Here is a 22,182-nt window from a genome sequence, read left to right on the forward strand (position 1 = left end):
GACGTCACAGCACTCACCCAGGCAACAGAGTGAGACTCTGTCTTAAATTAAAAAAAAAAAAAAAAGAAAATCTGGAATTTGGCAAACTATAGCCCTAAATCAAATCCAGCCAGCCACCTGGTTTTGTAAATAAAGTTTTGCTGGAACACAGCCAAGCTCCTTTGTTTATATATTGTTGGCTGCTTTTACGCTACAATAGCTGAATTAAGTCATTGGGGTAGAGACCTCTATGTACTTGCAAAGCCTAAAATATAGTAAGTCCTCACTTAACGTCATGGACAGGTTCTTGAAAACTGATTTTAAGCGAAACGATAATGACGTTTTGATAATGATGTTTTCCCCATCAATATTATAACAAAACAACATTAAAGGGAACAATTTTATTCAAAGACCTGCTGTATGTCATTTCACTTAAAGTTGCAGTTTCTAAGAACCTATCAATGACATGAAGTAAGGACTTACTATAGGCCCTTTATAGAAAGTTTGCCACCTCCTGATATAGTCAATCATATATTCAGAAAGTATATGTAAACTATGTTATTATTTTGTAGAAAAAATATGAATGTCTATGTACTCACAACTCAGGGCAAGAGATGGATTCTGTCCAGTACTGGAGGAACCACGGTCTGTGTGCACATCCTCTCCTAAAGTTGTGCAGTGGGCAACCTGTGCAGCCGTGCCATAGCAGGAGCCCCTTTAGACACTTTGTGTCCCAATCACAACTCCCCTTTCTTCCCCTAGCTAGAAGAAGCCATTATCCTGACTTTTGTGCTAATCATTTCTTTGCTTGTCTTTATAGACCACATATATGCATGTATGTATCTTTAAACAATATTATTTGTTTGAAAAGTTGGATAGTAAGCAAAAACCTAGCTGTGTAAGAAAAAGCAACACTGTCTCTGTACTCAGAGTTTCCAGGCCATTGTCAGCCTTAGCGTCCATGACAGTATCAGAAAGAGCACCTTCAGGCAAAGTTAGTGGTGACAAGGTATAGCAGGGCTCCGGTGTGGGCAGGGAACTAGAGAGGCCAGCATGGGGTCAGCGGCCCATGCACTCTTCAATATGCCTTTGCTTCCTGATCCCAACACCTAGAAGGCACATCCTACCCGAGCCTCCCCCTTCAACTCTCACTTCTTTCTTTGAGCCTTTCCCAACGTCCAGTGGGCAGGGACCCTTCTTTCCTCAATTTTTGTCCTAATCGATCCCATGAATAGAACACATTGCTAACTTGCTATTTTGTGTCAGGGACAGTTCTAGGAAAGAGTATGTTATTTCAATGTTACATTTCCTGAAGCAAGTCTCAGACACTAAACCCAAACAAACTTGTAAATAAAGTGATGCTGTCCTCACTCAGGGGGGCTGCCCAAGTTCCACATCTCTCTGGCTATGAAGAGCACTGACTACACCGCAGACTGACTGGCACAATGAATCCCTTAGACTGGTCACTATGGTGCTTGTGAGCTCTGAAGCTGAAATCCTGGGAGCTTTCATCAGCAAGTGTTTGCTGCATCATGTAAAGAGCTGTGGCCTTGGCAGGGGAGTCACAGGGGAAATGAGAGATGAAGAAAGAAAAATAGAATTTTCCACATTTAAAATCAGCATCTGAACAATTAAATTACAAAAAGAAGAGAACATCTTCAACATAATAAAGGCTCTATATATCAAAACCTACAGTGAACATCATACTCAATGCTGAAAAGACTGAAAGCTTTTCCCTTAAGATCAGGAAAACAAGGATGCCTGCATTTGCCACTTCTATTCAACAAAGCATTGGAAGTTTCAGCTAGAGCAGTTAGGCAAGAAAGGAGAAATAAAAGACATCTAAAATGTAAAGAAAAAAGTAAATTATCTCTGTTCACAGATGACATGATCCTATATGTAGAGAATCCTAAAGATTTTTTTAAAAAGATAAACTAATTATATCAGAAAACTACAAAACATTGCTGAAAGAAATTTTAAAAGACATAAATAAATGGAAAGACATCTTATGTTCATGGATAGGAAGATTTAAGATTGTTAAGATGTCAGTTCTTTCCAACTTAATCTACAGATTCAATGCAATCCCAGCCAAAATCCCAGCAAGTTATTTTATGGATATTGATAAAATGATTCTAAAGTTTATATGGAAACGCAAAAGACCTGAATAGTCAATACAATATTGAAGGAGAAGAACAAAATTGGAAGACTGATACTACTCAGCTTCAAGACTTTACTATAAAGCTACAGTAATCAAGACAGTGTGGTATTCATGAAAGAACGAAAAAATAGATCAGTGGAACAGAATAGAGAGCCCAGAAATAGACCCACATAAATACAGTCAACTGACACTGACAATGGAGAGAGGATAGGCTTTTCAACAAATGGTACTGGAACTGACAGTCACATGTAAAAAAAAAAAAAAAAAAAAAATTTAAACATAGATCTTGTATCTTCACGAAAATTAACTCAAAGTGGATCAAAGACCTCAATATAAAACACAAATCTCTAAAATTCGTGGAAGATAACAAAGGAGAAAATTCAGATGATGCTTGGTTTGGTGATGAATTTTTAGATGCAACACCAAAGGCACAATATATAAGCTGGACTTCACTGAAATTAAAAATTTCTGCTCTGCAAAAGATACTAAGAGAATAAAAACGATACAAAATCAACACAAAAACAATTAGTTGTGTTTCTATACACTAACAACGAATAATCCAGAAAGGAAATTAAGAGAACAATTCCATTTACAGTAGTGTCAAAAAGAATAAAATACTTAGGAATACATATTAACCAAAGAAACAAAAGACTTGTACTTGAAAACTACAAAATATTGCTGAAAGAGATTTGAAAAGATACAAATAAAAGACATTCATGTGCATGGATTGGAAGACTTAACATGATACTACCCCAAGTTATGCAGATCCAATGCAATCCCTATCAAAATCCCAATGGCATTTTTTTTTTGCAGAAATAGAAAAATCCATCCTAAAATTCATATGGGAATCTCAAGGAGCCCTGAAAAGCCAGTCTTGAAAAAGAGGAACAAAGTTGCAGGACTCACACTTTCTGATCTTAAAAAACTTACTGCAAAGGTACAGTAATCAAAACAGTGTGGTACTGGCATAAAGGCAGACATATAGATCAATGAAATAAAACAGACCCCAGAAATAAATTCTCACATATATAGTCACCTGATTTTTGACAATGGTAATGAGACTGACTATTCAATAGAGAAAGATCAGTCTTTTCAACAAATAATGCTAGGAAAACCAGATATCTACATGCAAAAGAATTGTTGGATCTCTTACCTTACACCATATACAAAAATTGACTCAAAATAGATCAAAGACCTAAACATAGACTTAAACCTTAAAAAAAACTCTTAGAAAAAAACATAGGGGAAAAGCTTCATGACATTGGATTTGGCAATGATTTCTTTGACATGACACCCAAAGCACAGGTAACAAAAGAGAAATTGGACTTCATCAAAATTAAAAGCTTTTGTGTACTGAGGGACACTATAAAGAGAATGAAAACAGAAACCACAGAATGGAAAAAAATATTCACAAATCATGTATCTGGATAAGGGATTAATGACCACAATATATAAAGAACTCCTATTACTTAACAACAAAAATGACCCATTTCAAAAGTGAGCAAAGGATGTGAATAGACATATTCCTATAGACTCCAAATAAGATATACAGATGACCAATAAACACATGAAAAGATGCTCAACATCACTAATTATTAGGGAAATGAAAATCAAAACCACAGTGAGAGACCATCTCATAGCCATTAAGATGGCTGTTACTTTTTTAAAAAGCAGGGAGGAAATAACATGTGCTAACTAGGAGGTGAGCAAATTAAAACCCTTCTACGTTGCTGGTGGGAATGTAAAATGGTGCAGCCACTGTGGAAAAGAGTTTGGCAGTTCCTCAAAAAGTTAAACGAAATTACCATATGATCCAGCAATTCCATTCCTAGGTATACACCCAAAAGAACTGAAAGCAGGGACTCAAACAGATACTTGTTCTGTTTGAGTTCACAGCAGCATTATTTACTATAGCCAAAAGGTGGAAATGACTCAAATGTTATCAACGGATGACTAGAAAATGAAATGGAGTATATACACACAATGGAATATTATTGAGCCTTAAAAAAAGAAGTAAATTCTGATACATGCTACAACGTGGATGAACATTGAAAACATTATGCAAAGTGAAATAAGCCAAACACAAAAGGATAATATCGTATAATTCCACTTATATGAGGTACCAAGAATAGGAAAACTCAGAGAATGGAATAAACGTAACTGGGGGTAAGGGAGAAGGGAAATAAGGAGCAATTTGTTTAATGGATACAGGGTTTCTGTTTGGGATGATAAAAAGTTCTAGAAATAATGGTGATGGTTACAAAATATTTTCAGTAAACTTAATGCCACTGAATTATACACTTAAAAATAGTTAAAATGTCACATGTATATTTTTACACAATAAAAATTCTTTTAAAATAAGTGACAATCAATGTTTCCTTGAAATGTTCCCAGACAAGTAAGAAGGCAGGCATAAATGACAAGTCTGACATGCTGGGGTGACATCCTCTTCATCCCATTAACCAAGGGCTGTATGATCCACCAGGAAGACACTGTTGCCCATGTCTACTCAGCCACGCAACACTGAGAAGCAGAAATGACCTGATGGCAGAGAAGCCTTTTTTCCTATATTTTAACATGTCCTGACCCACTTCCTGAAGAGGCCTCCCCATGTGTGGAAGCATGTAGTCATTCAGAGAGGGTTATTAATAAGTTAGGAGGTGGTATTCTCTAAGTTTCCTTTGGTAATTATTTAGGACCTCTAACTTAAGCAATTTGATACCCTTAGAAGTGTTTGGATTATTGAAAGAATGAATGTATCAACATTTCACAGCAACTCATTTGCAGTTTTGAGACCAAAACCTAAAATGCATAGAAACACTGGACTGCTCTCCTGTTCCTTCTCCCTGCCACGACACAGACAGGGGTCTCTGCAGCCACAATGGTAGCCCAGCAGGCTTCACACAGCAGTACCGCACAGCCAGCCCAAGAGCCGGCCGGCCCTGCCATCACCCTGACCTTTTTCTGAAAACAAAGCCCCTCTTGCTGCCTCCCTTCCTGTCTTCATCTTCTCCCCAACACAAAAGAGGTTCTTTACACCTTCTCCCAGCATCTTCTTGCTTTCCAACATTGTCTTCCTGACTACTTTTCTTCTTCCCTGCCTTTCTGAGTTGCTTAAACTTACAGGGTGACCTCTGGTCCCTCAGCTGACTTAGGCACAAACAGTACAACATTCCCTCCTTTTCACTTAAGGCCTGTGATAAACCAAAAGAGATGTGATCAGGTCAGGCCCTAATATTAGATGATTCATAAACAAACAATACAAGCTGAGTCTGGCTTTTTAAACACCCAATTTAAAAAACAGAAACACCCAATTTAAAAAACAGCGGCCTTAACTGCCTCGAGGAGCCCTCTTTGTGTCCTCCTGCGTCTCCCTGCTGCTGCATGCACAGGCTCGGGAGCCCCACACCTGCGGCTGAAGCCACAGCCCCACCAAGAGGTGGAGACAGCCTCATGATCACAGCTGCATCAGAAGTCAGAAGAGTGGTGTGCCCGTTGGGGTACCTTCTAGGGAGTTTTAATAAAGAAACAACATTATAAGCCCTAGTTGGGTTAGTAGAGAACTACCCCCACTACCACTGTCCTAATGCCTATTTGTAATGGTTTCTATGGGTTAAAAAAGAAAAAAACAACGATCTAAAGTTCCAACTGCTAACATTTTATAAAACAAATTTTAAATCAGTTTTTAGATTTAAAATTCTTTAACTACAGTATTTCTGGTTGGTAGGCTTACAAGGGATGTTCCTCTGTGTTTTTTTGAATTTTCTCTAAATTCTACAATGAATGTATGTATAAGGAAAACCATTATTAAAACATACACATGAGCACATATTTCTTTAAGAGGAAGACTGCCTAGATACAACATATCTTTAACATTGACAACTGCCATTTTAACTATCTGAAAAGCTTGAACGATCCTGAATGTACTACAGTTTAATATTTTGCATGAATATGAACGTCACTTCAGCTCGTATGTGGTAGTGAATCACATGGCCAGTGAAGAGTCTACTAGCTACCTGGTACTCGCATCTCAGCAAAGCTTTGTTCATCTCTACTTACCCATCTCTCACGAAGGAGCTGAGGAAGCTGCTTATGTTTTTTAATGGTAAAAACTGCATTTCGTAAGGGGGAAATATATATATGTGTGTGTCAGTTTTGAAACTCTTTTTCAAAGGTTCAGGGCATATATTTCACAACTGTCACTCTTCTACATGGTATAAACTCTTAAAATAGTATCTCTATGGAGAGCAGGAAAAATACTGGTTTGTTAAAGTTATCAGATCACCTTTATATACTATATAAATTTAATTTAGCTAAGTAGTAGTTGGGAAGTATGCATAAGTTTAATACTCACTTTTACTCTTCCCCAAGTAAATATTATGTAATTATAAAGTTGACACACAATAAGTTAAAAAAAAATGAAAAAATAAGTCACAGTTCTATTTCCTCCTGAATTCCACTCCTGAGATAATCAATGTGAACAGCACATTATATGTTATTTACGGATTTTAATTCACATTTTTTAATCTTACATAAATAGAACCACTCCACACATATACTTCCATGAACATGTTTTTAAAATATTTTGTAACTATGTTTCTATGGCATGGCTATTAATCAAATTTATCTTTCTTCCTATATAATACAATTTATTAAACTAATGCCCTATTGGTGGACATTTAAATTGTTTCCGATTTTCTGCAGTAACAAGAGTTTTAGTAGGTCTAAGGAAATGCCTATTAAAAGTGGTGATCACCACCCTCCAAAAACAACTGTACCAATTTATACTCATAACACCAAGATGAGAGTGCCCACTTTCACTAAGAACAGATATTATATCTTTATCACTTTCACCAATCTTGTTTTACTTATATTTTCTTGAATATAAGTGATTAATATTTTTTCAAATATTTTAATGACCATTTGTATTTCTTTTTCTTATTCATATACTTTGCCCAGGTAACCTTTTTCATATACATTAGAAATATTTGTTTCAAGTTTATCATCTCTTTCCACTTTGTTTATCGTCTTTTACCATTATGCAATTAAATTTATAAATTTTTTCCCCTTTATGGGGCCTGGCCTTGGTGATGTACACAGAAAGATCTCTATGACAAGATCATAAAGATGTTTTCCTATAGTGTCCTGTGGTTTTATATTTCATATTTACATCTTGAAACCTCCAATTAATCTAGGAAAAGATGTGAAGGATGAAATTAATGTTTTCCCAAATTTTCATTTATACTAAGACCATTTATTGACTAATTTCTTTTCCCACCGATTTGAAATTTTTTGTCATATAATAAATTTCCATAAATGCATTTTTGTACACAGCACCTGCTATATTAGTAGTTCTAGGACATTTCCTACCCTGTTTCTATCCTGCTCCTTTATCTACATTTTTAAAATGTCTTTAGCTCCTCTTGAGAATTTCTGCTTACAGAGGAAATTTTTGAACAAATTAGAATAAACTTAGGGAGTAATTTGGGAGAAAACTGACATCTCTACCATGTTGGGTTTTCCCATCCAAGAGTATGACGTGGCTCTGTTTATAAATGGACAGATAAAAGCCTGAATAAAATTTCATTATTTTCTTCATCTAGGACTTACATATTCCTTATTAAATTTATTCTTAAGTACTTTTGAGTTTTTACTGCTACTGTGGATAGGATCTTTTGCTACGCATAGAAAAGCAATTGGTTTTTGTCTGTTTATTTTCTATTTGGCCACTTTACTAAACTTTCTGGCTGTATGTTTAGAATGTATTTATCAAAGTTAATACCTGTGTTTGAGTAAAAAAAAAACTGAGGACTCCTAGAAGAGCAGACCTCCTGCCCAGTCTTGCTCTCCATGACAAATAATTTTCCAACTGATTCTCTTAAAATATTCTAGGTATACAATCATCTGCAAATGTAAACAATTTGGTCTTTCCTTTTCCATGAATTATTCTTATCTCTTTTCCTAGTCTGTTGCCTTCTTCCTCCAGCAGAGATTCTGAGTGATCTTGTCAGTAGCAGGCCTCCTGGCTTACTCCTGACTTGAAGGAAAAATCATTAGTGCTTCACCATCACCCATGATAGCTTCTGATGGATAATCCTCCTCAAGTTAACATTTCTATTCCTAGCTTAATAGAAGTTTTTTCTTCTTGTTTTAATCAGTAATGGAAGTTTTTCAAGACCATTTGGACATTCTCATTTATCTTCCCCTAATAAAGTATGTTTTCTAATGTTAAACCAACCCTACTTGGTCTCTGTGTATTATTTAGTACATTACTGGATTCTATTTACTAATATTTTATGTAGGATTCTTTGACCTATAATATAAATGAGATTAAGGTGTGTTATCTTTCCTTTTTGGTGATATATTTGTCAGATTTTAGAATGTGGATCATTTTAGCTTTTCATAATATGCATATTTTTAGTTAAATAACCTCAAATCCCAAGGGTCTTTCTCACCATCACCTTTCCTTTTTGAATAAAAACTAAACTTAACAATTACAGATCCAGAAAGTACTACCAAACAAGCAGTTCTTGCCAAGTGGACTCAAAGCATGTATCGGATAATCATAAATCTCCATCTCCATCAATCAAATAAAGTCCATCATCCTCTGGATGTCCAAGAAGGGAAGTGTGGTTACTGACAAGAGTAGTAAACAAAAAGAGAATGAAGAATTACCATACCCTATCAGCTATACTTTTTTAAACCAGATAGTAGGCTCTTTAACAAAATAAAAATCAGGTCTGAGAATTGAGGAAAGCCAGCCGAGAATACAGGAAACATGCTTCAGGCCAGACCCTAAACCCCTCAGGATGGTCTGTACCCCTGGAGCTAATACCAGTCACATCAGATCAATGAGCTTATGCCAAGGAAAATACTATCAGGGATGCGAGACAAATGTCATATGCCACTTTCCTTATTTGTGGCACCAAACACCTACAAGCTGTGTCATAAACTCTCCTCCTAGATGGTCTCAAGAAATGAGACTCTGCCTGGTATTAAAGTGTTCCAGGATAAATAATAACTGGAATGTTACAGAAGGCAGTGAGAACCATGCATACAACCAACTCAGGGTGGGGAGACACAACGCAGAAGAGGGAAAGAAGCGTGAACAAACTAGTGTCTCTGGGTCTCCTGACCGAAGATCATCTGGATTTACTGTTTTGTTAAACATCAGAAACTACTGTTCAGATATATATCCATGTTATTTATAACGAGGAAGTTTTTTCACTGATGTCAATGTTACTACTGTTCTTATTATAGAATGTATAAGCTGAATTCATAATCCAATTTCAATTATATAGTTTGAGGCTAATTCCTTTAATGATTTAATTCTCACGATTTACACTGTAAATAATCAGATGTTTGTTTTTATGATTAAGTGAGCAGGTATTCACATACCCTAGATATAAAAGAAAATGATATGGCATTTGATATCAAGTATATTGTGTATTTTCTTAATGTCAAATAGGCCAAAAACACTTTTAGAGAAACATACTGTAACCGTATATTTTGGGGGGAAGTGGAGTAGAGGAGGCTTCCTGAAATTTCTTCTGTACTCCTCTTCAAAGGAGACAATCAACACTGGTTGAGTAGGCAGGGAACAAACTGAAAGCATCTACAAAATGTTTCATATACAGAAACACTCCTTACTGTAGTCCAGTATCTATGACTGTCAACCTCTAAGGAATTTCCAGAAACTTCCTGAGCAACAGTGCCACAAGCACAACCTCTGCTGCTTCTAACAAGCCAAATGCCTCACAATGCACAGAACACCAGTGACACAGGGAAGCCTATCCCTTCCCCAAAGAAAGTTCTATTTCTACTAGGATAATATGATTCTAGAGCAGCACTGTCCAGTAGAACTTTCTGCAATAATGGAAATATTCTGTATCTGCTATCCAATATAGTAGCCACTAGCTCTACATGGTTACTAAGCACTTAAAATGTGCTAGTATGACTAATTACAGAATTTTATTTTAATTAAATTTTAATAGCCACATGTGACTTGTGATTACCATATTGACTGTGCAGTTTGTTTTTTAAAAATGATGTGTATGTATACATGTACACACACACACATATTAATCACTATAACAATACTCCCTAGAGTTAAAGAAGAGAAAAGAATGACTTTTAGTGAATATATAATTCAAGGTAGAACTTATAAGCTTCAGCATAGAGCTTCTTAATGACAGAATATAGACTAGGTCCTCTTTCTTTTGTCTATCCTAGCTCTTCTTTAAATGACTAGCAAGAACAATTAGGCATTTTAATGGTGACCTGTCTGTACACTTATGGTCTAGGATAAAATTTTAAATAACGTCTTTTGCCTTGACTAAAGTAGCTAATATTCAACAAGGAAAAGATATGTTCAAATTTGTTCAGGTATGTTCAAAGTAAATGTGAACTTTAACAGTCCTATAATTAAAAGCAGGGCTTCAGGCTTAACCAACAGTTACATCGTCAATGGATTTCTCAAACTATTATTCCTACCAAGGAATTAATAACACCATAATTTATATATATTTGTACCCTCACAATACCCTGGAATAATAATAATAAAAAAAAAATCATTAAAAAAAAAAAAACAAAAAACTTTGCTGAGTATTCTTTCTTCCTATAGCTAATAGGGGGATATCCATAGAATAAACTGTTCCATTTGATCAGAAAAATTTTTGTTATAGACCTTTCTATTTTAAAGCCAGTATTAAGAAGAAAAAGGTGAGAAATACTTTGTGCTTCACCTAATATTATCTTATGGCACATATTTTTATTAAATGGAATTTTTTGGGGTAGGAAAAGATATTCAAGTCTGACTTTTAAGTTATAACACAAATTCATTAAGGATATTAACAACATAGCACATATAGACAGAGCTTCTAAATCTAATTCAGCTATTTAAGGAAAAAAATTCTAGAACATTAAAGTATCTTTACCTCGTAATGAACAAACTGGTCCATTTTCTTGATTCTTAGAGCGCTTACTTCTGAACTGACTTGGAATATCTAGTGAGAGGTCTTAAAAGGAGATAGGAAAACAGCTATTAAAGGCATATCATATAACTATACTCAAAAAGTAATTTCAAAAACTGATGTATTTGTAAAAATTTCTCTTTACTGTCTTATTTTCAAAAGAAACATTAAAATTATTTTAATAAAATATCATATATGCACATGCTAAATATGTCTTACCTAGGAATGGATCAAACTTTCTAGATTCTGTCCCACATATGAGGCAGTTAACCTCATTTTGGAGAATGCCTCCGAATATAGCTGTGACAACAGTAGATGCTCCATTTCTAAAGAAAATCACCACACAGGAAAACATCTCAGTAAAAAACAGTCTCCTTGACATTTAAAAAACTAAAATAAATATTTGTAAAAGCACCTATAGGTGACTCCTTTTGGGGGAATATGTAAATCATTTATATTTATTTAAATTACAAAGTAATGCAAAAAGTTCAAAACCGTATAGACACATAATAAAAGATCATAAGCCACTGGCCTCCCCCAACCCCCTTTCTAATCCTAATATCAAAACAAACAGACCATGTACATGACTACGTGTCAGGCAAGATGACCGCTTCCATACCCTTCCCCCTAGTGTATTCCTCAGAAAACAGAGAACTGCCTTGTTATTTGAATCTTTGCAGGGCCTCTCATAGTACAGGCAATTTTCACAATTACTTGACTTTGAACAACAAAAAGCCTTGTCGACAGCTCATTTAATACTGTAAATATATAATTTCTTTGTAGAGATCAAGAATACACCATTTTAAGAACAATAAAAAAAAAACCTGTCCTAATGCTACTAACGTCTCTGTACCTCTGCTCCATCAAATATAAAACAGGAGTAACAGGAGGAGTACCCACACCTCAGAGGCCCAGCGTGAAGATGAAATCAGTTAAGTATAAGAGCTTTTAGAAGGCTGCTTACCAAAAACAGTGTTTGCCACTATTTTATTAGCACGAAGTCAGATTACACCTGCTTCTTGCTTTTATTTTTTTCCCCAAGTATATGTCTTAAACATGTACCTCATTCTGACAGCTGGCGTGGCTTGTCACATGGACATACAATGGACACAGAACCAAGAAAGTACACCAGTGAGAGCATGGCTAGCAAGCGATTATATAGCACCCACTATATGCAGGCTCCATTCTAGGTATGTTCTTACCATTTATTAAATCGATTTATCTCCACAACAACTCTATAAAGTGAATACCGTTTATCTGAAGTAGATACCTCAAGGAAAGCTGAGGCCCAGAGGTTAAGTAACTTGGCCCAAGGTCACACAGCTGGTCTGGCCTGACCACCTCCTCTTAACACTGCTCCTTCTCTTAATGTAACCAATGTAGTATTAATGGGTACTGAGGTAGTATCCGTTGTGTGCTATCATTAATAGTACTATAATGAACATTGGTATTTTAGCCTTTGTGCACCGATGCAGTTACTTGAGTCAGTATATGTTTTTTTACTAAGAGCAATTTAAGGTAGTTTCTGTTACTTGCAATCAGTTACTCCTAAAACACTCAACTGTACTTTTGACCCACGCCAAATTAAACCTACTGCAATGATGAAGCAGATAAAACCTACCCAAGCAATTCTTTTATTTGAAAAATCTGATTCCTTCTCTAGGAAAGGGCTTCCTTCCTTTACTGGCAAAAGAAATAGGCAGTAACTTTATTACTTTTTTTAAAATGTGGTTCGTAAGACATACTGGCTTTATTAAATTAAAATTTTTAAAAAAAGGAAGACACATTGGGAACTACAGGACACAACAGCCATTTCAGTTTTACTGTGTCATTAACAAAGGACATACCAAAAAAATTTCTACTGAAAATGAAGGGACCATGACTGATCCTTTCATGCTGATGTTCATATACAAAGTTGCAGATGCCTTTAATTAAAATGGAAACTGCTTCATTAGCAGTATATTTAAACTCAATGTAGTTCTTCCTTTATAATCACTTCTTCTGAGAATGGACACTTAACCAAGTCTTGGCTATCTGACATGTATGACATTAAGTTTAGGTGAACCATGACTTAAAACAAGATTTGTAAATAAATTTCAAAATCACTATTCCATTTATTATAACTGCACTTCAAGAGTGTTTAAATATTGACTACTTGGACAGGCTCTTATGCTACTGGGGTCCTTTACATTGGCTCTAATAATTTTCTGTATACTAAAAAGAACGCATCTGCCATTTATTTCTGCCATACCACTACCCTCAACCCCACCCTCAGGAGGGGGTTATGTGTTGATGTGAGTAAACACAGATATTCACAGTAGACTTTTTTCTAGTTTTAGCAAATATCCTTAGATCTTGAAATGCCTCCTCCAATGCACTGAAGGAAATAAAAGGAAACCTGAAATTTTTAGTATTTGATGATAAATTTTTTCTGTTTCTAACTCACTAATGGAACTTACAATTACTGTTCTTTAAAATGTCATAAAAGGGAATGGATTAATATTTAAAACTCATAAGGTACTAAAAGAACATCCTATGAGTATTACGCTATGTGATTCCATGGGGTACTTGGGTATCATATAAAATCATAAAGACATATACCCTCTCACTTCACACAGATTATCCTTGATAGAGCCCAGCTCAATTTCTTTGTGTATGAATATGCCACGATAAAATACAAAGCAGAATTTTTCATTTAATACTATTTTTAATTCGGTGCTAGTAGGAAGAACAATTCTCCCAGGCCACACACAGGTCCTTCCCTTTCTATGTTGGGTTCTAACCGGATTCCTAACTACGGGGAACTGGAGAGACCAACATGTTGAGAAGTGCAGCAATTCACATTGGTTGCCCCTCTCTAACACTGCCAGAGTAGTTATGAGCTGCTTAGTCATTAAAAAGACCTAGTCTTACCCAATCAGATTTATGGACTGTCAAGCAATACTACAGCAACACCTGTATGTTACTTACTCTTTTCTTCTTTTCTCTGAGGAGTCTGTCTTCTTATAAGTCCCTGTCCTGTATAGGTCAATACTGACAAAACTTTAAAAAATTTGAACAAGACTACAACTGACCAAAATCCAGGCTGAAATAATAGTTAAGTCATCCCTTCCTTAAGCAAAATAAATGTTCTGATCTCAATGAGTATTTTGGGCTATCAGCACATGGGAAAGCAATCCGAAAGGTTGTTCTTTTCATACTGAAAGGTAAGAAAAATTTCTGAGAACTTACAAATGCTTCAATTTCATTAAAGAACTGATCAACTTTAGGAAAATTCACACTCAAAACATTTTAAACTTTTTAGTGAACAAATGTAATTATTTTGGTATATGAAAATTCAATCTCCTACCCATTATTCAATACATTTGGAGGAAAATCTTTTAAAAGCTAAATTATATAAATATTTTCTACTATTTTTTCAAGTTTTAAAATGATCTATACCAAATAACGACAATCAGAACTACATCAAGATGCAAATATAAGATACTTCTGATGTGGAAGCAAGAGGCACATGCTAGTCCACTTGCTCACAAAGTTCAAATGCACACAAGTTTCAGCAAATGTCCAGGAAATACCTCTACCATCTATTTAAATATAACGCACAGTAAAACCAACAGAAATGTCTGAGGCCCTCCTAAAAAGCAAAAGGAAACTAAATCTTACATGCAACATTTGTTACTTGCAGATAGAGTCGAATTCTCCTGAAGAATCGTGGAGTGGGAAACACCATTGAAACCATCCTGGAGTTCCAAGTGTAGGTGGTCCAAAAGATAGCGCATGAATTCATGGGCGTCCTGCTGCTGATAGCCCCTTGAAGCAAACAGAAACACTCAGTCACTGGGGAGGCTCTGCCTGCCCAGTCACACAAGCTGTAGGGCGAGGCACTGGGAAGGCCAGCAGCCAGGAGCTCACGAGCACAGCCAGGTTTCCATACCCTCAAACCCGCTAGCTCCATGGGCAGTATGTAAAATCTCTCTTCAGGAAAGAATTCTACTTAAAAATAAGTTTGAAAACCACAGAATATTAGAGCTGGACTTGTAATGATTTCTTCAACTGACCTCCTCACTGCAGAGATGAGGAAGTTGAGGGACCAAAAAAGGGGGTGTGTGACTTGCCTAAGATCCTACAACAAGAGAGTAACAGAAATGGAAATAAACCTGTGTCTCCTGGTGGTCTCTGAATCTTCCCACTGTCCCACATAAGCTTGCTAGAAGATGCTAAAACGTTACAATTTCACCTCTTACCCTCACCAGAAAACCAGGTATAAACCACCACTATAAGAAAGAAGGAATTTAAAACTAACTCCTTAGATTGAAAGCTATTAATTTTTTTTTTTTTTTTTGAGACAGAGTATTGTTCTGTACTAAAGTGCAGTGGTGTCATCATAGCTCACTACAACCTCAAACTCCTGGGCTCAAGCAATCCTCCTGCCTCAGCCTCCTGAGTAGCTGGGACTACAGGCGTGCACTACCACGCCTGGCTAGTTTTTCTATTTTTTGTAGAGATGGGGTCTTGCTCTTGCTTAGGCTGGTCTTGAACTCCTGACCCAAGCGATCCTCCCAGAGTGCTAGGATTATAGGCGGCACCACGCCCAGCCAATATTAATTTTTAAACACTGGCTGAAAGGAAGAAAAACTTTACCTGAAGAGACAGAGATGTCTTACATTTTCTACTTGCATCCTAACCCCTGATTCAAAAGGCATCTTTTAACATATTTTGATTAACACAGCAGAAAAAAAATTTTTTTCCATGGGGCCATGGTATTATATTATGACAACAGAATAATAAAACTCTGAAAACAAAACAATCCTTTCTAATTTAATGAAAAATGTGTTATTTTTAAGGTTTTTTGTGGTTTTTTTCAATAAAAAAGTAATGTGAAAACTTGAAAAATAGTTCGTAAGGGTAAAATGTTTTTCTTGACTTGTTAAGCTTAAGTGTAATTTAAAGGTAAACATAAATAGAAAAATGAAATTTATTGACTTCTATTCATTTAATTCACGGTTTTAGAATTAAAATGTCAGTATTAATTGTAACAATAAGAACATCAACAAGTAAGATTTTCACGAACCAACTACAGGGTTTTGCCCACATTTTGCTTCACAAGGCCCTGGGCTCAAAACTATCATGAGTTAAATACAACTCACATGGCAGTCAACGTTGCTAAACAAATAAATACTTTTAAAAAACACATTGACTCATATATAATTATGCTCTGTCCTAACACTGGGCTCAAGTAATCCTCCCACCTTGTCCTCCCAAACTGCTGGGATAACAGGCGTGAGCCACCACGCCCAGCCCTAAAACTTGAATATATGTAACAACATGTTCTTAGGTTACTTCTTATACATATTCAGACAGGAAACCATATGAACTCTTACATGAATACAGATCAATGACAAGTGAACAGTAATGAAGGTGGACAGAAAACAAAACTGGTACAGCTGGATGGTCATTTAGATAAAACAAATCAAGCAATGTTATATGAAGAACTTTTATAAAACCACAGTAGAAAAGACTTCTGTCTACATTTTGCCACCATGGCAGTTTCTCTCAAATTGATCTTCTAAAATTTTTTCTGGTCTTAAGAGTCAAAACTTCCATCATTCTTCCAGACAATGGTTCTACCAACAAAATTCCTTTCAACCAGAGTTTCCCTCCATATGTATTTTCCCCTTTTTCCTAAAATTTTTCTGGGAAATTATTAATTATGAAAACAATCTCCCTAATCAATGGAATTTAAAAGTCAGAAATCACTTTAGCATTTCACTATAGCTGAACTATTTAGGAACTTAGTATCAATATATGTTCAAGTATTTCTTCTAAAGCTCATATGAATAAAAATGTTAAAATTCACGATCAAAAGGAAAGTTGGTAGTTCCTTTATATATCTAAGGAGGTGCTTTAAACTTACTCAATACAACATCCATTTTTTTCATGACTCAACAGTAAAATCTTTTAGGTTATAAATATCTGAAATTCTATCACATACAAAAAAGTCTAATTCTCTCCCCCAAATAATCCAATATTCAAGTCACCATTTTCCTAAAATGTATCATGAAAACCAGTACCTTCCATTTTCATCAGGTGAAGACATACCCATCCCTTTTTAAAAAAACAATCTGCCTCTTAGTTCTACTTATCCAGGTTAATTATTTTTTTAAATATGCCTAATGTAATGTTTCCAACCACACTATGATTCTCTCTTCTTGTATCAAAATACATTATTTTCTCATGTTTCCTATGCCATTACAAACATATTTTCTGTAACCTACCTGAGATCATGGAACACTAAGCTGTTCTATAAAGTTACGTTATGGGTTTCTGTTGCAACTCCAGAAAATAGTCTCTGCTTCTCTAATTCTGACTGAAGAAATATTTATAATTCCATTTTTAAACATTTAAATGTATCGATTCATGGACTTATCTAAAAAGCCTTTTAATAAACATTATTTAGTACATTAAATTCAACAAATTTCAGTTATCTTTTTAATTATTTCCCAAATTATATAATCTGGGCTTCAGAATTTACTCCATAGTCAACTTAGGTTTCTCTTGCTTGATAATCATGTTAAAGGATTCAGGTGCAGTGTTTATGTTTTTTATATACGTTTCAGCAAGGTCACCCAACAATTGTTTGAGAATTAATGAGGAAATGAATTTATGAAGAACTAACTGGTATCTCTGTGACAGATCAGAACTAAGAAAGGATGACAGAGGGAAAAAACAGTGGCTTCAATTTTAACACTTCCTTCCCTTATTTGTGACCTCAAATACACATTACCACTTCTCCTTAATTAATATTCACAAAAGGAGCACCGGAAAACCTATGTCATAAAAATCTTGTGACGAATCATAGCTGGTGAGCACACTGCAAGCACAGAAAGCCTAAAAGGATCCTGAAGCAACCTTTCTCAGCAGGGGCCGAGAAAGGAACACCACTGAAACACAATGTACAGGAGCACCGGGGCAACTGTCTCTTCGCAACCTTTCACAATCTAAAATGCCTGGGATGTGTTAGAATTTTAACTTCTGTTCATATTTAAAATAACTCTAACATTCACAAGAGAATTCTAAGTTATTATTTTGGCCAAAGTTCTTGCAAACCGAAGTAAGTTAAATTTAGCTATTCCCGTCCAGTATCTGGCACCAATCATGGCTGAGTTTCCTCAAGACAAAAACGCCAGAAGATGAAAATGACAAAAATGATTTTGTGTTTATAAACTCAAACACACAAATATGATAGCAAAATTTCTAGCTAGAAGAACTAATATGGTTTAAATATAAAATATCAACAGGATAGTATTTTTAAATCTTTCTCTATTTACAAATATCCCCAAATATTATCATTAAAATATTACATGTATATATTGCCTATAAAGCCAAGAAGAACAGCTAGAAAACATAAGAATAATGTTTCAGTAATTTATTCACCCACGATTTTTAAACATTAATTATAATAAGAACTGATTTTTTAAAAAAAACTACAGAAAGTTCTGTTTTGGGAAGTCAAGGCAAATATATTCAATCAGGTTGTACATAAATGATCTGATTTGAATTATCAAGAGACTTTCCTGAAGAATGTTAGCATTAAGCTGGATGCTAAAGAAAGAGACAGGGACCCCAAGGCAAACACCGTGAGCAGAAGCACATGCCATATGAATAAACTAAGACAAGACAAAATCATGTTAAGAAAAGCAGGGATTAGTAAAGGCTAGCAGAAAAGACTGTCAAAATTATGAAAGCACATACCCTTTAACCCAGCAATTACTCTTACAGAGCCTTGTATATGTATATAGAAGGCTATTCACTGGTGTGCTGTTTGGAACAGCAAAAGATTAGAAACAATCCATAAAGCCACTGGTGGGGACTATTAAATAAATTATGAAACAACTATAACATGGTCTGAGGAAGTTATTTATATACTCATATGAATCATCTAAGAGTACAGAAAGGATGACACATTGCCAATTATGTTAAAATTACATAAACAAAAACATGCACTTGCTAGTGTATGTACACAGAATATCACTGAATGGATACAGAAAAATGTAGTAACTATGTTGCTGCCAGAAAACAGACAGAATGGCTAGGGAATGGAACAAAAGAAAAAATATTCACTACATATTTCTTTTTACCTTTTGAATTGTGAGGAATGTATACTTTTGGCTATTTAAAAAAATAACCTTTAAAGTATTTTTATGAAAACGGAAAGGACAGAAGGAGCTGGGCACACTAGGAAGTCCCAAGAAGTATGGAAAGTAGACACGTATGTTGGAAGACGTCAAAACTTCAGGAAAATTTCCCCTGCTAGGCTTTTGGTTTGAGTGGGAAAAATGAAAGTATAGGCTTGAGGATTTCTATATCCAAAGCTGTTGGTTACATTTAGAGCGTATATGTTTCTGCGTTCACTTATTAAATGAAAGTTGTTTGCTACTTCTAGATGTATGTTTGTATTTCAGAGTCCTCATATTTCACTCCAAAGGATCAAGCAAGGAAAATGGGCTTTCTAAACTTAAAAAAATTTTACTTTGGGATTCTAAATAAATATAAACATAATTGAAGACTCATGCACTTTCACACAGGCATGCTATGAGAATCTTACCCTGCATACATAATAGGAATGAGAGCCATAAGAAGAAAGCCCCACCTCCCTGCCTCACACCTGGGCGTTGTGCAGTGATGCTGCACTAAACTTCATCCATGATATAATCTCAAGACCTAGATCTCATCAACAGGAAAATTATTCATTGATTACATGAAAATGGGCGACAATCTCAATTACTACAGAAGCAAGAGAAAGCCCAGCTGAGAGTATAAAAGCAGCCTATTCTTATCAGTGATCAAGAGTTCATGTGTATCAGAAATCACCCCAGAGACTCCAGGCTAAATTCCTCCATCTGGGTTACCTTTTCTAAAAGTTCTTTCCCTTCAACAGTAGGAATTTAGAATGTTGAAATTAAGCAACTAAAAACTAAATCATGCTCACAGTTGGGCTACAGAAACTAGAAAGGGCAGAGATGTAGGAAGATTTAGAGGAAAAGTAGAATGCTATTGCATAAAAATATAATATTTCTAAACCTCTCGGAATGAGGGACCTTGGTCACCATGGGGACCAAGGAGAACTATAAAATTAGTGGGCCTCACTCAAAGCATGTGGACAAATTAATGTCAACATGTATATTATTAACCAACTCTGCAAACCTGGATTCTAATTTTGGTCACAACACCTACTTAGATGTATAAGAATGAACAAGTTGCTTCTGCTCTTAGTTTTGTAAATAAATATAAACATAACTCAAGATTCACGTGCTTCCACATAGGCATGTCATAAGAATCTTACCCTGCATACCTAATAGGAATAAGACACCTCCCTGCCTCACACCCCTCTAAAAAGGGGGTAACACTTCCCACCTTGGCTAGAATTTTGTTCTTATTTTTAAGTGAAGATCAGATATAAAATATTTAGCATTTGGCACACAGCAGGCATTCAATAAATGGAAACTATTATTGTATAATAAGACACAAAGATTAAATCTTTATCAAGAGTCTAACTATAGTGATTATGTTAGAAATTTTACATTAAATCCAAACCTGACTAGTGGTTGACAACAGTCATTTCTACCTTTCCTACTTAGAGTCCAGACATTCTAAAATTCTTATAAAATTAGTCTCTCCTAAAGGAAGATTTAAATGGCATGATACATGAAAGAAGTTTCCTTCAAAATAAAGACCAGAGTTAAAATAGTTACTCATGTCAGATCCTCAAGGTTAGACTATTTAGCAAGGCAACAAATTACAGTCCTTTGAAGTTATTATCTTTAAACATTTCTGTATACTAAAAATGTATCTATCAGGCAATACAGCAAGATACATTGTTAAGTTTTACTACATCAAGCTGTTTTTAAAGAAGGAGAGGGATGATATTAGGTGCCAAAATCATGACTAGTAAGATTCCTTCCTGATTTTATCCTTGCTTCAAAAGAATAAAGTCAGCAGAAGGTGGCAAAAGCTGTTGTCAAATACCTGCAGTGCCCCAAATCTGCTATTACCTGAATCCCTACGGGGGCGACTAACCTGGGAGAAGAGGCCAGACTCCTCTGACAGTGAAGCTAGAGAGAATGCACCAGCAACACAGCATGCTATGGCGAGGCTGCAGGCAGCTGCCTTCTGGAGGGTGAATCCTAATGGATTTGGCTACAGTCTTTCAAGAGCTTCAGAACTCAGACCAGAACAGTTACTATAATATTAGGAATTTCCACTGATCACATATGGATTTTTTTAGTTGGAATAATAAGACAGTGTATGATGGTAGTTATTCTTTATAAGATTGTGAGAGAATTAAGGAAATTTTGTCCAGTATGTTTTCTTGGAGCACATAAGTTATTTATAAGGGATTTATTTTTATAACAACAAAATACCCTACCCTTTGTTAAAGACATTTCTAATGTCTATTATTTAAATAAACACATTTGTGTAGTCAGATGTATTCAATTTCTGCTCTTCTTCTAAAAAAAACAAACTAAACCAGTTTTTATTAATATTTACAATGCCACCACCTCATCAGAAATTATTTTAGGAACAGTATACATTGCTAATATTTTAAAAATATCTTTAAGTAATACTTACCTAAAATTCGGCATAATCTTCCAAACAACATAAAATAAGGACTCTGGGCTAAATGCAGTCTGGCTGCCTTGCCATAAAGCACAGAGTGTTTTTCTAAACTCTTCCACCAAAGACCTGGAAAAGACAAAGGGACAATACCCTCAGCATTAGTGAGAAGCTATTTCAATGCATGTCCGATTGTGTAAAATACATAATAAATAAAAAACAAAAGCTTAAAAAGGGTTTGGTTTTCTCTGAACTAAGTCTGACAGCTAAGACCATCTCAAAAATCCCCATAAGTAGCAGTAATTACTGACAAAACTAGTTCTTCTAACCATATGGTTAACTGAGTGTGCCAAAAGCACTGCCATATTTGTACACTCTGAGTTAAAAAAAATACACACAAAAATGACAAAGTAATAGATAAGTTACAAGCCAAATTACTCAAGAATGTACATTTTAAAA

The 22,182-nt window shown here is 35.3% G+C and overlaps 1 protein-coding gene across 1 annotated transcript in view; it reads right to left on the reverse strand.

The window, feature by feature from the left end:
- USP3 (ubiquitin specific peptidase 3) overlaps positions 1-22,182 on the reverse strand; it is an 84,127-nt gene that overhangs the window by 4,123 nt on the left and 57,822 nt on the right. The window contains exons 8-11 of the mRNA XM_012645073.1: positions 21,739-21,852; positions 14,773-14,919; positions 11,329-11,435; positions 11,074-11,154 (exon numbers count right to left, since the gene is read on the reverse strand). Of these exons, the coding sequence (XP_012500527.1) occupies positions 11,074-11,154; positions 11,329-11,435; positions 14,773-14,919; positions 21,739-21,852 (449 nt within the window). The remainder of the gene's footprint in view (positions 1-11,073; positions 11,155-11,328; positions 11,436-14,772; positions 14,920-21,738; positions 21,853-22,182) is intronic.

The sequence above is a fragment of the Propithecus coquereli genome, unplaced genomic scaffold, assembly GCF_000956105.1.
Source record: "Propithecus coquereli isolate 6110/MARCELLA unplaced genomic scaffold, Pcoq_1.0 Scaffold224, whole genome shotgun sequence".
NCBI classification, from domain to species: domain Eukaryota; kingdom Metazoa; phylum Chordata; class Mammalia; order Primates; family Indriidae; genus Propithecus; species Propithecus coquereli.